Source organism: Myotis lucifugus, unplaced genomic scaffold (assembly GCF_000147115.1).
Source record: "Myotis lucifugus unplaced genomic scaffold, Myoluc2.0 scaffold_1226, whole genome shotgun sequence".
NCBI classification, from domain to species: Eukaryota; Metazoa; Chordata; class Mammalia; order Chiroptera; family Vespertilionidae; genus Myotis; species Myotis lucifugus.
The window spans coordinates 60,875-76,558 of NW_005872274.1; the positions used below are offsets into that span (position 1 = coordinate 60,875).

The window sequence follows — 15,684 nt, forward strand, 5'->3', positions numbered from 1 at the left end:
CTTGCTCTTCCCAGTAGGCTTTCCCTTCACATTATAGAGCTCCCAGCTGTGGCTGAAAATAAGAGCGTTGGCTTTGTTGAGATGAATTAAACTGAATTAAACTGAGCCTGCATTAGGTAAGACGAAGAGCAATAAGTCGTAAGTCAGTTAAGAGCAAGTCTCTCTCTTTTCCCCCTTTTTTGCTCAATCCCTCCCCCTGTGCCATTGTGTTTTTACATATAACACTCTGTAGGTGCGGTGACTTCATAAAACTGACCTGAGAGGTAGAAGAGCCTGCTCTCCAGGCTCCCAGGCTTTCTAGAGTGTTCTATTGACCCCAAAATAGGACATTTTTAAATGTAAAAGCTTAGGAAAGCTTCCATTTGTGTCTAGACATTTTTCATTTCAGCAAGTGAAAAATATCTAGTTTCTGACTCTCCCTAGCCGTACCTTCACACGCATGAAATCCCTCAGCTAGGAGCTGTAGACTTAGTCCAATAGGCGCTTGTTGTAGGAGTCAGTTCATGTGTAGGCCAGATGTTTGTGAGCTGAAAGGAAGTTTCGGTGGTCAAAGCAACCCTCCTGGTCTCTGCCATGCGTGCCGGCTGCTTCTGTGTCTATGGTGAGGGTGGCACGGGGTCTCCTATTTATTGTTAGAGTGAGACCCTGACCTCCTTTGGGGAATTTCACCAGGAAGGGCTGTATGGGATTTGTTCTCTGCCGAAACCACTGTTGGCTTTCATGGAAGGCACTTCTCTGTTTCCCTTGCAGATGCCATGACTGTGGGGCCATCCTTGAGGAATACGACGAGGAGACCCTCGGGCTGGCCATCGTGGTCCTCTCCACGTTCATTCACCTGAGCCCGGACCTGGCGGCCCCGCTGCTGCTGGACATCATGCAGTCCGTGGGGAGGTGAGCGCGGCCCCCGTGGTGCTTGGTGGGAAGGAGCCTCATTCAATTCATATATTGAGATAGAAGCTGCCAGTTCAAAAGTGAAACATTTAGTAATCTTATCGATGCTTGGTATTGGTGGGATCCACTCAGACCAATTAAAAAAAACGGAACGAACCCAACTTTTGGTGAATTTCCCAGCTGTGTAGGGTCACGAGTCCCAATGTCAGAGTGAAGCCAGAGGAAAACACACCAAGAAAACTGTTGCTTGTTGTCTGTTTCTTTGTGAGCTACTGGAGGTAACAGTGCTCAGAACTGTGTGAGTTCAGAGTAACCGCTTGATAGGTTTGAGATGTTATTCTTGTTCATCTCCCTTGGCCAGTTTTAAGAGGGTTCTCTGGGCATTTTGTAATCTTGGGGTGGCTCACTTAATAATGCAGTTGGGGCGTTGGCATGTGGGGGGTAGAGCCGAGGGGAGTGTGGCAGTGTCACAGTTCTGACTCTGAACAAGGAAGGATGCACACACCTTGGGAGCAGGGCCTTCCTTCAGCCCGACCGAGGGAAGATTAGAGTGCGCTGCTTTGAAAAGTTTCATGTTCAGAAGCTTCCATTTAGTAGATAGGACCTGAGAAGAAAAGTGAAGTATTTTATGAATATAAGGGAGGTTCAGTTCCAGTAACGAATTGTAGCCCTAGCACGAACGACTTACAGAGGTTGGACTGAAATTCCACTGGAATGTATTCCATTTCCAGTCTGCATGGGCACGAAGCCTGGCACTGTAGGCTGTGGGCATTAGACCGAGCTGTTGCTCTCAAGTGCTTTGTGGCTTAGTTGTTGAAGAGGATGGCGATGTGTGGACCAGCTGGGTAGCCAGACAAGATAGGACATGATTAAGAGCTGTAATGAGGGGTATGTGTGGTAAGTGCTATAGAAGTTTAGGGTGGAAGTGATTTCTTAGGGAAGTTCTCTGTGGAGGAGGTAGGGGAAACACTGGATTCTGCGAATTCCTGGTATTACAGGGAGGGAAAGAGCATGAATCTTAATGGAGCTAAAATTTAATTTTTTTTAATGAAGAAATTATAATTTCAAGTTAAAAACGAACAGGAAAGCATGAAAAACCCCTTGGCCCTAAAACTATATGACTACTTTATCTCCCTTCCCCCAGTTTCTCTGTGGTATCCTTAGGAGTATATACAAGTCAGAGATGGTGTAACTCTTCTACCTTTCACACTTACAAATAGCCAATATGAAAAGTAAGCCATGAACATGGGAGGTGGGGAGATAAGAAAAAATGAATTATTTCATTTAAACCCTTGATTTTAACCTCATCATAATAATCATGGAATAAATTTTATACCAACTATCAACAATACTGTGGAATGAGAGTTTTTATTAATGTCAGGTCACAATTTCTACTCGAATACTTCGCCGTGTTACAACAGGTAGGATTATTGCTCTGGTCTGGTCTGTTACCATCTCCTTGGAGTAGCTGATCTAAGTAGTAATTGATATAGAGGGGTTTTATTTTTTGATTTTACATTAAGAGAGAATAAACCTGGTTCAAGCATGGCCAGCTGTTAAGATGGAAACACAAGCTTTAAAGAAAAGTAAAAGAAAAACAGCAGACACACACACACACATAAATATATATATATATATATAAGTATATATATATATATAAAATACAAAATAAAAACACACATACATACATACATATATTTAAATCTCTACCTCTTTTGGGGAGACTGGGAGAGAGCATTTAAATCAGGGGTGGGGAACCTTTTTCTGCCAAGGGCCATTTGGATATTTACAACACCATTCACAGGCCATACAGAATTATCAACTTAAAAATGATGTTGCTATGAAAAAAGCTCCTTGATTTATTGAATTTCGAGTCCTGCCTGCTGTTGCCTTGGCAGGGCCAGACCAAATGATACGGCCCATGGGCTGGATGTTCTCTACCCCTGATTTAAAGCAAGTTTCCAGAATTCTTAACCTCAGCTGATTCAGCAAACCTGCCAATACAACAGATTCAGCAATCACCTGATTCAGGGCTTCCTTGAATGCCTCTCTTCCACAGGAGGTCATGTGCATGCACGAACAGTGGTTTATTTATTCTAGTCCCACAGGAACTATTTCCAGGGCCTTCTACGAGTATGTGAGTTCAGCACAACCCTTTCATTTATCACCCAAGCCTTTCCAAATGATTTTGTATTTTGCTCCCTATTTACATCCCCTTTAAAATTTACCCACTCTGCCCTGGCCGATGTGGCTCAGTTGGTTGGAGCATCGCCCTGTACATCAAAAGGTGGTAGGTTTGATTCTTGGTCAGGGGTACATACCCAGGTTGCGGGTTTGATCCCTGGTCGTGTGTGTATGGAGACAACCAATTGATGTTTCTCTCTCACTCTCCCTAAAATCAATAAAACATATCCTCAGGTGAGGATTAAAAAAATGTAAAAAATAAAATAAAAAATTACCCACCCCTTTTTCTAGGTACAGCCTTCAAGGTCACATTTACTGCATCATTAATTACTGTTGATTTCACTTGCCGATATTTATCTTTTCACTGTAGTATCATTAGCATGAGAAGGCCCATGACCAAAGCAACTGGGAATAGTGTCTGGTGTTACAGGTTGCTGGACCCTCTATTTCTCTCCAGATGTGTTCTTGGCTCAGATCACTCTCTTGTGGTCTTAAGCAAATAAATTTGTAGTATTTTCTTTATTTGTTTGTTTTTATTTATTTTTTATTTATTTCAGAGAGGAAGGGAAAGGGAGAGAGAGATAGAAACATCAATGAGAGAGAATTGTTGATCAGCTGTCTCCTGCACACCCACTACTGGGGATTGAGTCCACACCCTACGCATGTGCCCTGACCAGGAATCAAACGATGACCTCCTGGTTCACAGGTCAATGTTCAGCTACTGAGCCACACCAGCTAGGCTGTTTCTTTAATATCTTACTGATCATGGCATGTTTTTCTATACCTACCAATTTAGTATATTCTCCTTCTGTACCTATAGATTGTTTCCACGTGTACAGAACCATATAGTTATACTTTTCAAAAACTTCATGTTATATAATGATTACTTATCCTAATACATTTTTCAGTTTGTCCTTTCAACTTAAGAAATAGCTGACAGATACCCCTGTTACTCATTTTACTATCTTAGAGAGGCGTTTACAATCTGCGATTTGTTTGTTAGGGTTCAGAGGTTGTATACGAAGAAATACATTTTGAGTTAATATGGGGTGGGGTGGGCCAAATGCTATCCTGACACCTCTCTGGCCTGGCTGTAGAGGCCATTTTGCAGATTGGCTGGGCGATATTAAACCAACTTAACTGTATGCATTTCCGTGGGAATATCTGATTTCATGCAGAAATCAGCTCTCAGGAACAAGGTTAAGTTGAACCCTGTAGCCTGACCGCTGTGTGGGCCCTCTGTCCCTGGTCAAGGGAATTGTCAATGGGTTCACATGTCTCGCTGTCTAGACCAGATCCACACGGTCCTACCGCAGTACTATGCACTTCCTCATGAAGGCCTCAGGTACTCATGGACTCTGTTTACTTGCTTCCTAGATTGGCATCCAGCACTACTTTTTCTAATCAAGCAGAAAGGTAAGGTCCTAAAGTGAGCCCAAATCTCACTTCCTTTTGTCTTTTGTGCTTGTCCATCCTGTTTCTAAAACAGCAGAGTGTGTACCGTGGAAGGAATATTGTTAGTTCAGTTGCTGTTCCCCAGAGCACGTGTCCATTTTCTCTTCACACCTTCGTTCATTCCTTCATGCGTTCACTCATTTCAGTCAGTAAGTATTTTTGAGCCCACTCTGTACCAGGCATTGTGCTAGATGCTAGATTTCAACTCGGGGCAAAACGGACATGATCCTGACCTTGTAGGGCTCACAGACTGTCTGGGAGGCAAACATGAACAAAATATCTGCACGAGTTTATAATTGTAAACAGGACTGAGTGCTATGAACAAAAAGTGTAGTGAGACATGTGTGACATCCATTTATTCAACAAGCATTATGGAGTGACGACTAGGAACTGAGGATATGGTAGTTAACAAAACAGCACATCCTGGCTCTCATAGAACTTATATTCTAGTTGGAGAGGCAGACAAGCAAATTAATGAGGAAGCTGGTATGTAATTTAATATCAGTTAGTGCTAAATGCTATGAAAAATAGTAAGTCCAGGAGAGAGAGCGCTACTGAGGGTAGTGTTTAGATATAATAGTCAGGGCAGCCTCTGAGGAAGTGGCCTTTGAACAAAACCTGAAAAAGGGGAGGTGCATACATGCAGCGATTAATAGAAAGAATCTTCCAGGCAGAGGAAGCAGCAAAGACCGTAAGTCAGGAGAGGACCTGGTGTATTTGGGGAACAAGACTAATGTAGGCTGGAGCAGAATGAGCATGGAAGGAGGGGTAGGGGATGAGACGGCAGGGGGAATGGGAGGCCAGGCCAGGAAGAGCCCGGAGGCCATTGTAAGAAGTCCGACTTGTACCGAGTGAAGCAGAGAGTGGGGAGTGATATGACTTAGCTTTATCACACACCCAACCATGTATCCAGTCATCATCCATTTTATTTTTGAATGCATTTCAAAGTAATTTTCAGACATCAGCATGCTAATTCTTCAGCAGTTATCATTAATAAAGTTTGATTTTTGTTTATGTTTTTTTCTAATGCAAAATTTACATACAAGAATGTGCACATATCATAAGTATACATTAACCGAGTTTTGACAAATGCATACACCTGCATAACCCAAACCTCTGTCAAAATAGAACATTACCATCACCCTCAGAGAGTTCCCTCATGCATCTTCCTAATCTCCACCCCCCGAGAGGCAAACACCATCATGAATTTTTCCCATCATACAGCTTCATATAAATGGAATTACTCTTTTGTGTCTAACTCCTTAGCATAATGCTTTTGAGATTCATCTATGTTTTTACATGTATCAGTAGTTAGTTTCTTTTTCAGAGCTGGTTTCCTCTTTCTTCTGGTAACTCACCCCCTAATCACTCTGGGACTATCCTTTCTAATGCTTTAATCTGAGGGCCAGGGCCACATAGTCACCGTGGCTCCCTCTTTTGACATGCAGAGATGGTACAGAGGGTACAGGGGGAAACCGCACACATCAAAGTCCTATCCATTGTACAAGTACCAACCCAGAGCCCCTGTCCCCCCCAAAATTTCCCAGCTTTCCCGCTAGGAATGAACACCCCCCTCCCTGTATTTTTTCTCAGAGAAGCTCTCTCTGGTAGCCAGTGACACTTTCTGGGAGGATCTTACTGATAATCCTCATCCTGCGTTCTAGTCCTGACTCTGCCAGTCTCTAGAGGATATGGTAGTTTATATGGTAGTTCACTTGACCTTCAAAGACCACAAGTCTTTGTGGTCTTTGAAGGTCACCTTTCATCTCTGGGTCTCAAAACCCTCATCTGTACACGGGGGTGGCTGGAATTAACCTGCGGCCACCCTGGCACTTCCTGGTTCTCTCTTTCTAAAAACTTATCAGCAGGATTCTATGTGATTAGACTATTTCATCTCACGGATGAAAATGACAATAAGGCATTCCATCCATGGGTTGGTACATGTAAATGCCTGAACTCTAAATAAGTAAGAAAATAAATACCTAACCTCATTCGGTTTTATCCCACGATTCCTTGTCTTTCCTTTCCCTGCTCACCCCCAGCATGATGGTTCCGGGCAATGCAGCGGGCGTGGCCAAGCAGTTTCTGCGCTGCATCTTCCATCAGCTGGCCCCCAACGGCATCTTCCCGCAGCTGTTCCAGAGCACTATCAAAGGTAATTCATCCGTGGGGAGTGCAGGCTCCATTGATGTGGCTGGTCGCCGGAAACCGGAACCTTACTAAATCTGACTGTTCACTTTCCAGATGGGACTTTTTTACGGACCTTAGCCACGTCTCTGATGGACTTCAATGAGCTGAGCTCTATTGCTGCTCTCAGTCAGCTCCTGGAGGTAGGTCTGCTTTGATGACACTCTAAGCTCCCACTGAAATCCCTGCTGAGGAAGAAAGTCATCTAATTTAAAATTTAAAGTAAACAATTTTAATTTAAAATTAAAAGTAATTTAAAGTTTAAAAATTAATGTAAAAATTGCCAATGCCTAGGCAAGTGTCAGTTAGACAGTGCAGTTTTGAATGAATTTACTGTTTACTTAAAGCATCTTGACACCCTCAACTAAAGGGTGGACCATTGAGAACTCACCTCTGAGAACTTCCTACCTTTCTAAGGTGCGGTGGGTAGAGCAGTGTGCGCTGTGTCATGAGACTTGGATTCAAGTGTCAGTTTCACTTATTCAATGTATCACGAGATTTGGATTCAAGTTCTGCTTATCTGATGTATCACTGTCATGAGACTTGAAGTCAATTCTCAGCTCCACTCAGTCTTTGCATTGCGAGACTTGGATTCATGTCTCAGGTCCTCTGCTTATTAGCTCTCTCAATTAGCGTGGAGTGTTGGCAGGTTGCCATAGGGACTTTGCTGCTGGTCATTACTCTTAGTCTCTGGCCAATAGAGTTTCCCGCAAGCATCATTCATTGTATCTCTTTAGCATCTAACCATGCCAATTGTAGATGTTTAAACGATGTTTTTCTTACTTACATTTCACCTTTTCACACTGAGTCAATGATCACAATTTTTCCTCCTACATTTGTCCGACTGTGTTGATTTTTCTCTGTACTCCTGCCAATTGCAATGCTTACCGTATACAGTAGGCACACAACACAATTATAGCCTGAATATGTGATTTTTAAAAATTTATCTTTACCAAGTAGCTACACAAATTCCCATGCTGTTTCAGCAGTTGATCGCCTATGCTTTTGTTTTTAGGGTCTAAATAACAAAAAGAATTTACCAGCAGGGGGTGCTATGATACACTGTTTGGAGAACATTGCTACCTTCATGGAAGCTTTGCCCATGGATTCTCCTAGTAGCCTCTGGACCACAATCAGCAACCAGTTTCAGACATTTTTTGTCAAGCTGCCTGGTGTTTTGCCTCTGAAGGTAAGCTGAGCCCAGGATTTCATTTTAAATTACTTGTTTCTGTTTGCAGATCATCCATCTTGTTTCATAAAGGGCTGTCTGGAATCTCTGTTAGCCCTGGAGTGGAGAAGATTATTTAGGTTGTTCTCTCTGAATGACCGCTATATGCAGTGAGCATTTTGACTTAGTGATTTCATGTTTCCAGTTTATAGAAAAAATTGTCAAGTGGATATTAAGTAAATACTTAGGTAAATGAGTAAGCAGTTTTCTCTAAAAGGAGACCAGACATATAATGTAAAGCTTCGACTTTAGAGAATTATCTAAATGGAAGTGATTGCTATGTATTGGTGAATACTGTACTTGTAAGACCAAGGTGATATTCTTGATGGCTTTACACCCTCCTCTCTCCAGCCCACCCTCCAAGAATACACACACACGGGCCTCGCTGGAAATCTGATAGCCTAAGAAACATTTTCAACATGAGCCCACTAAACGTGAAAACAGAATCCTATGCTGTTGAAGCTGGAAGGGACCTATGAAAGCCATCCTTCCCAATGTCCCCATTTTCCAGATGGGGACTGCATATTCAGAGAAGCAGTGGCAGCGTGAGGATTAGCACTCCCTGACGCCCAGTCCAGTGTCCTTTCCACGAACAGACTTCTAGAGTCCTAAAGCAGGGGTGACTCGAAGCATTCAGGGCTCTGCAGCTGCGAGGAAGAGGTGTTGGTGGTGACCATTGCTATGTCTATGAACCGCATTTGCTCTATGCAGATCACAGCTAGAAGTTTTCAACTTGTTAATGAATCACTTGTTAATCTGACAGGTGAAGTTACATGTTAGCAGCTCCTCTTCTAAATTGAGTATCACATGTATGTAAAATGTTTCATAAAGACCAATCACCTCTGATAATACCTTTTTCCAAATTGGCAGATTTGGGAAATGTGACCCCCCACATAGGTTCTGTAAGGTCGATAATCCAGGGACCCTTAGGTTGGTGCTGCTTTCTTTGAGTTTGAAATTACGTGAGAAGCAGGAACGCTGAGATCTTTACTCTCTCTCACATCTTTTGATTCTTGTCTACCCACAAGTCTGGACTAGCTGAATAAATCCAAGCAAAAGGATTAGTACTTTGAAACCATGTACATATATAGCTACTGCGCATGAACATGTAGGAAATCAAGTACACACGCTTTAAGTTGGCCACATGGAACCTCCCTGGGACCAGAGAGCCATCCAGAGCCATCTGTTGCTTAAGAGGAGGGGTGGGGCTAGCCTGGTAAATTCAAATGCTGATAGGCTGATGCTGTAGTCAAAATATTAAACTTGGGCCCTAACTGGTTTGGCTCAGTGGATAGAGCGTTGGCCTGCGGACTCAAGGGTCCCAGGTTCGATTCCAGTGAAGGGCATGTACCTTGGTTGCGGGCACATCCCCAGTAGGGAGTGTGCAGGAGGCAGCTGATCGATGTTTCTCTCTCATCGATGTTTCTAACTCTCTATCCCTCTCCCTTCCTCTCTGTAAAAAATCAATAAAATATATTTTTTTAAAAAATATTAAACTTGGTCCCTGGCCAGTATCCTCAGTGGTTAGAGCATTGGCCTATAGACCGAAGGGTCTTAGGTTTGATTCCTGGTCAAGGGCATGTACCTGAGTTGCGGTTTGTCTGTCTGTCTCTCTCTCTCTCTCTCTCTCTCTCTCTCCCTCTCTCTCTCCCTCCCTCCCTCCCTCCCTCCCTCCCTTCCACTCTCTATATAAAAAAATCAATGGGAAAAATATTCTTGGGTGAAAATTAACAAAAAGAAAAAAAATTAAACTTGAACACTGACCAGTTGGACGTATTGCCAGTTGCAAACAACTGGCAAGTCTAAATTGTGACCTTCAGTCCTGTCCACAGGGACCACCCTGACTGCCCATAGGAGTGAAATGAGATAAGGAATAAGAAGAGTCCAGACCCTTGCAAACTGGAGAGCACCAGTGCCTTCCACAGGGTCAGCTGCTGCTCCTCTCCAGCCAACTGTTCTGTGGGAATGCAGGCCTCATGCTGTTGATCTTCCCATGTTTTCCAAAATGTTATTTCCTGATTTTAAAAACGCTCTAGGGACCTGATGCGCAGCCAGTTTTCAGCCCCTGGTTCAAAGTAATGTAAATGTCACATCCACTCCGATGGATATTGAGCAGATTAAATAGACCGACGTTTCCCTTGGGAAATACTTGTGAAATACTTTCGGAACTTCAGAACATGTGTGAAAACTGCCCTGCTAGATCAGATCTGGGCCTTTTCTCTGATTATCTTCTGCTTTTGTTGTTGTTGTTGTTAATCCTGACTGGAGAATATTTTTTCCGTTGATTTTTAGAGAGAGTGGAAGGGAGGGAGGGAGAGAAGGAGAGAGAGAAAGAGAGAGAGAAACATCGATATGAGAGAGACACATTGATTTTCCCCAGGGTTTTGTCGTGTCTTTTGGTAGCAGAGGAAGGGCAGATGAAACTGGCTTTTATTTGGATTAATAAGTCTAATGGTTTTAAACTGATCTAAGTTTCTTTTCAACATGGCCTTTAACAAATTAGTGTAGATGTGGGCACATTTAATATCTACCTATTCACCTATGTTAATCCATCCATCCACCCGTCCATCCGTCTGTCTGTTTGTCCAACTCTTTAATGCTATCTGACTTTATTTTAGGGATATATCTTTGAGAAATAGTTTGTAAACTATGTTTAATTATTTAACTGTTTAACATTGTTTAATACATTTTTTTAAAACCTGAGAATGATGTTTATCAACATGAATATATGGCATGGAAAACGATAAGGAGGCAGCTATATCTCAGATTTTGTTTCCTAACGTAAATGCTTATAGGAAATATATGAAGCAAAGATATATGAAGAAGGGTACCGACTTTTACTTTTTTGCTATTTGTTCACAGTGTTCTTTAGATTCCAGTTTGAGAATTATGATTTGTCTCTTGAAGATCCCCTCTACCAATGCCACAAGGGTATGTATGTTTCAGACAAACAAAACCAGTTGGAATTTAGTTATGTTTTCGCCTGCAAAGCAAGCATGGGCAGTGCTGAAGGAGCAGTCACTGCGTGCTGAGCGCTTCACTTGCAGTCTCCTTCAAAGTGTCCAGTGTGAAGAACTCAACTATATCACAGCATCATTTTTAATCATTGGTCCTCTCAGTTTGGGGCCATGTCCATCAGTCTGTCCTCCATACGATGAACAAGGTGATCCTTCTAAACACAGATCTCATCACATTAATTCCTCGCTTTAAAATCTTTGATACTTTCTCATTTCTTTTAGGGTAATGTCCAAAATGCCTTAATGTGGCATAAGAAGAAGGTACTTCATTAACTTGCCAGCCCACCTTTCCAATTTAGTCTCCGGCTACCTGTCCCATCCCCCATGCCTCCTGCCTACTTTCAGAATCATCATCATCATCAAAACAACAACCACTGTTTCCGAGCACGTACCAGATGGCAGGCATTGTGCTAATGGCTTTGCATTTATAGTCTTATTTAATTTCATACTTCCTTGCCTTTGCTTAGGCCATTTCCTTTACCTGAAATGCTGTATATCCTTGTCAGTGAGGCGAACTTCTCAATCTTCATAATGAGAATTTGAATTTCAATGAAAAACGCTCACATTCTCTGTAGCAACTTCCTCCTATATCATATCCCACGGTACGTGATAGAGCTCTCTGAATTAGCTCTTATATTGTACCGACGTCTCCCCAGTGAGACTGAGCTTCATGAATTCCAGCACTGCATCCCGTTCACCTTTGCGTTCCTGGCTTCCTTTCTGGGCTGCGTTATATGCAATGGTGCAGTAGTTGGTACTGCAGTGGCTTGTGACTATTAGTTAATGTACCAAGAAGGCACATTTCCCATAATGTTTACCTTGAATGTGCTTTCACAGACTCATGGTTGATGCTGGAAAGCTGCAAAGAGATCATTTGGTCTAATCTGTTCGTTAACAGTTAAGGGAAAGGCTCAGAGAGATGAAGTCTTGGCCAAGGTTACAGAGCTGGTTAGTGGAACTTAGGTCCTTTGCTTTCAAGTTCCTTGATTTTTCTGTTGCACCATATCGCCCCATGGCCATGCTGCTTTGCTGGATGAAAGAGCAAATTTCTATGTAGGTTTGAATTGAGGTTTCTTTATTTCTTGGCAAGCAGGGATGCGTTATATATCAACAGAGACATATTCCTGTCCCCATTCATCCATCATCCAAGGCAACATTTATACAGAGCAAAGAATGCTGAATCAGCAGTACTACTTCAAAGCGTTTCTTTTTAAGATTTATTTTATGTGGCAAGTACTACATGGGTTTATGTGGGGAATACAAACAAATTAAAGATATAATTCCTACCCTCAGGGGCAACTCACATGTAATGAATTCATTTTTATATCAATAAGGAAAAAAGGATCTTAAAATGACCATATCCTTTGATTTAGTCATTTATTTTCTGGGACTCTATTCTAAGGAATAAGAAGAAAATGCAAATATTGTGCAAAAATCTATTTATTGGGATGTTATCATGAAACGGACTTTGTGGTCATTGAAATGGATGATTATGAAGAATTAAGTAGCATTAGACATTACTTTTATTATTATATTAACGTAGGATTGTATATGTGTAAGATTTCAACTTATAAACTTGTGTGCCACAAAGAAGGGAAATATAACAAAATGTTATCACTGGGTGGTAGGATTATGGATGACTTCTATTTCCTCATCTATACTTTCTACAGATCCTGCATTTACACATGGAGCGAGCAGGCATTACTTTCATAATCCAGACAGTTAGGACTGTAGAGGTTCCGAGGTAGTGGGAATAATGGCACGGGAGTCTTTTGGAGCCCAATCTAAATGATCCTGCCTTCCCCACAGAGCAATCTGCCTCTGGAAATTGCCCTGGAGTTTGGTTTTGAATCCCATTCGATATCTGCATGGCTTTGAGCAAGTTACTTCCTGCTTAACTGCCTCAGCTGCAGCATAGGGGTGCTGAAGCTTCAGAGTTACGAAGCAGATCACAGCTAATAGTGATGGAGGGCTTATCCCCTTTAATTCTCACAACAACGCAGTGACGTGGAGGGCATTGTTATCCGTCCTTTGCAGAGGAGAGAACCAAGTCCAGAGAGATTCAGTCACCTATCCAAGGTCACAGAGAGCTAGAGTTTGAAAACACGTGTGTGAAACTCTAGACCTGTGTCCTTACCTGTTGTAGCATACTGTCTCCCCAGGATTGTTCTAAGGAATTTGAATAAGAGAAACTATATGAAAACATCTAACTCTGCCTGATACTTAGTTGGTGCTCCATAAATGTTTCTAAATGGCTTCAGAAAGCATATGGATTAAAACCGACCCTTTATGGGTGGGTTTCAGATGGGGAAAGCAAAACTGGCGATGCCTTTTTGATGCTAACCTTGGCAGGAAGCTGGGTTATGATGAACTGTCTCTAAGCTAATCGTGCTTTGGTGCTCACAGGCCAGGGTTGGCTTGTGCTATCTAACTGAGGTGACAAACTTTGAGAGGAGCTGGATCTGATGAACCCATAGAGCCCTAGGGGTTCTGAGAAATAGAGTGGGAGATCTAAGCAAACCTCTCCGAGTCTCGGCAGCTGGGGGTGCACAAGAGGATAGCATTGGAGTTCGGTGGGTTTAAAAATGATGCCGTCTGAAAAAAAATGCTTTCTTAAAGCAATAAAATGATTAAGCCATGCTCTTCAAGCCATTGATTGAAGGTATAGTTCTGTTCTTGTTAGACCAACAGCGTTGGTACAGTAGCCACCTGGCAACAGATTTTAAAGAAAAAGAAAAGAGTGATCCCATTAAAGTGTCATAAGACTTTAATACGTTTTAAAATGAAAGAGTCAGCAATGGATTTTATTTGGCCCCAATCTCATTGCAGAGTTTGTTGGAACCGTTTTCAAAACTGCTCAGCTTTGTAATTCAGAATGCTGTCTTCACTCTGGCCTACCTGGTGGAGGTGTGTGGCTTATGTTACCGAGCTTTCACTAAGGTAAGTGTGCATAGTTGTGTCAAATCCCCGTTAAGCTAATTGCTTCAATATAGTTTTAAAATGGGTAATTATACTGAGGTCTAATAAATATCATTGGAAAGAAACACTTTACATCTACATATATAAAAGCCTAAGTGACTGTCTGACTGTTCGACTGTCCAACCGGTAGCTATGATGCACAATGACCACCAGGGGGCAGATGCTCAATGCAGGAGCTGCCAAGCTGTGGTGACTTGGCAACTGCGGTTCTCAGGTGATGCACCTGGAACCAGGGAGGAGGGAGCCTGATTCCAGAGTGCGTCACCCAAGAACCACCCTCTTGGAATCCGGGACCCCTCAGGGGATGTCAGAGAGCTGGTTTTGGCTAAATCCCTGAAGGCCAGGCCGAGGGACCCCACCAGTGCATGAATCCGTGCACCGGGCCTCTAGTATGTACATAAAATGTCTTAAATATGCAAGTTTGGAGGATTGAGAATCATATAGTTTAGAAGAGAAGAGCTATTTAAAAAAATATTTTTATTGATTTCAGAGAGGAAGGGATAAGGAAAGAGAGATAGAAACGTATTGATAAGAGAGAACCATTGATCGGCTGTCTCCTACATGCCCTGACTGGGGATTGAGCCCTCAACCCGGGCATGTGCCCTGACCAGGAATCCAAACCATGACTTCTTGGTTCATAAGTTGATGCTCAACCACTGAGCCATGCCGGCTGGACAAGAGAAGAGGTATTTTGATTGAAATGAGATAATAGTCTAAATGACCTCTTAAAGTCCTTCTCAAGTTTACCCATGATTAATGGGCTAGCCATCACTACATATTATTTTATACCCAAAGTAGAAAAAAATTAGGCAGTCATTTGTAAAAGCCTGTGAAGAGCTCCTTAATTCTCATCATTTATCTGTCTCCCCAGTGCTGGGTTCTCGGCCTCTGAGATTGTAATCTCATCTTTTGTCATCTTGCCTTAATAATGCTTTCTCTATTGCATTAGCTTTAGATCCCCTGCCCCACCACTGGCGAAGTGGAAAACTACTGCTTGCCCAGTGCATATAGCAGCCTTGTTGGAGCTGGTAGATGCTAATGGAAAAGCAGGAGGCATTTCTGTCCTTACGAACAATGTGCAAATCTTACTTTCCAATTTCCAAGTTTATTTTCAATGGGGTCTCTGTTTCTGCTGTTTTCTTGAATGTTCAGAATGCTCCTTTATTCATGTTGTTCACTTCTGTAAGCCCTTTATTTTCCTCATAAAAATCTAATTTTATACCAAGGCTTTAATTCTATTTAAAACATAGTTGTCTCATTTCTTTCCATTTTGTGGCCACTCTGCCATGTTAAGTGTTCCGTGATAATCCTCTCTTTAGTCTTTCTGATTATAAACCATTACTCTGTCTGGAATGATATGTTTCCTAACTACCAAAATAATCAGCATTTTGTCTTTTTTCAAATCCTTCCTGAAAAATAACCTTTTCCTTCTTTTTACTTAAAAAAAAAAAGATCTGTAGGACACAGCACCAAATAGAATGAAAAGATGCTCTGTATTTAAAAGTCATTTTCTTTATGCTTGATTTATTTAAATTAGTGCATTTTCCAAAGGAGGAACCATAATGAGTTTGAATTTATTAAGTTGTCCAGTATTGGTATTAATGACAGGGGAACTTCCACCAATTTGAATTCAACATATTCTTGGATTTGAATATTCACTATACATTATTATCCCCTCATAATCGATCATAACTTTAGGGGCCTCCCACATCCTACTGTCATCACCCTTTCTCATTTTTCAAC

General features: G+C 42.0%; 1 protein-coding gene across 1 annotated transcript in view; it reads left to right on the top strand.

Moving 5' to 3' along the window:
* Positions 1-13,902, top strand: part of LOC102421755 (protein unc-79 homolog) — a gene marked incomplete at both ends in the record, with an annotated part of 74,773 nt that extends 60,871 nt beyond the window's left edge. Inside the window, 7 exons of the mRNA XM_023748248.1 lie at positions 751-891; positions 4,453-4,491; positions 6,573-6,685; positions 6,775-6,860; positions 7,733-7,906; positions 10,808-10,876; positions 13,792-13,902. Of these exons, the coding sequence (XP_023604016.1) occupies positions 751-891; positions 4,453-4,491; positions 6,573-6,685; positions 6,775-6,860; positions 7,733-7,906; positions 10,808-10,876; positions 13,792-13,902 (733 nt within the window). The remainder of the gene's footprint in view (positions 1-750; positions 892-4,452; positions 4,492-6,572; positions 6,686-6,774; positions 6,861-7,732; positions 7,907-10,807; positions 10,877-13,791) is intronic.
* Between the last annotated feature and the right edge of the window lie 1,782 nt (positions 13,903-15,684).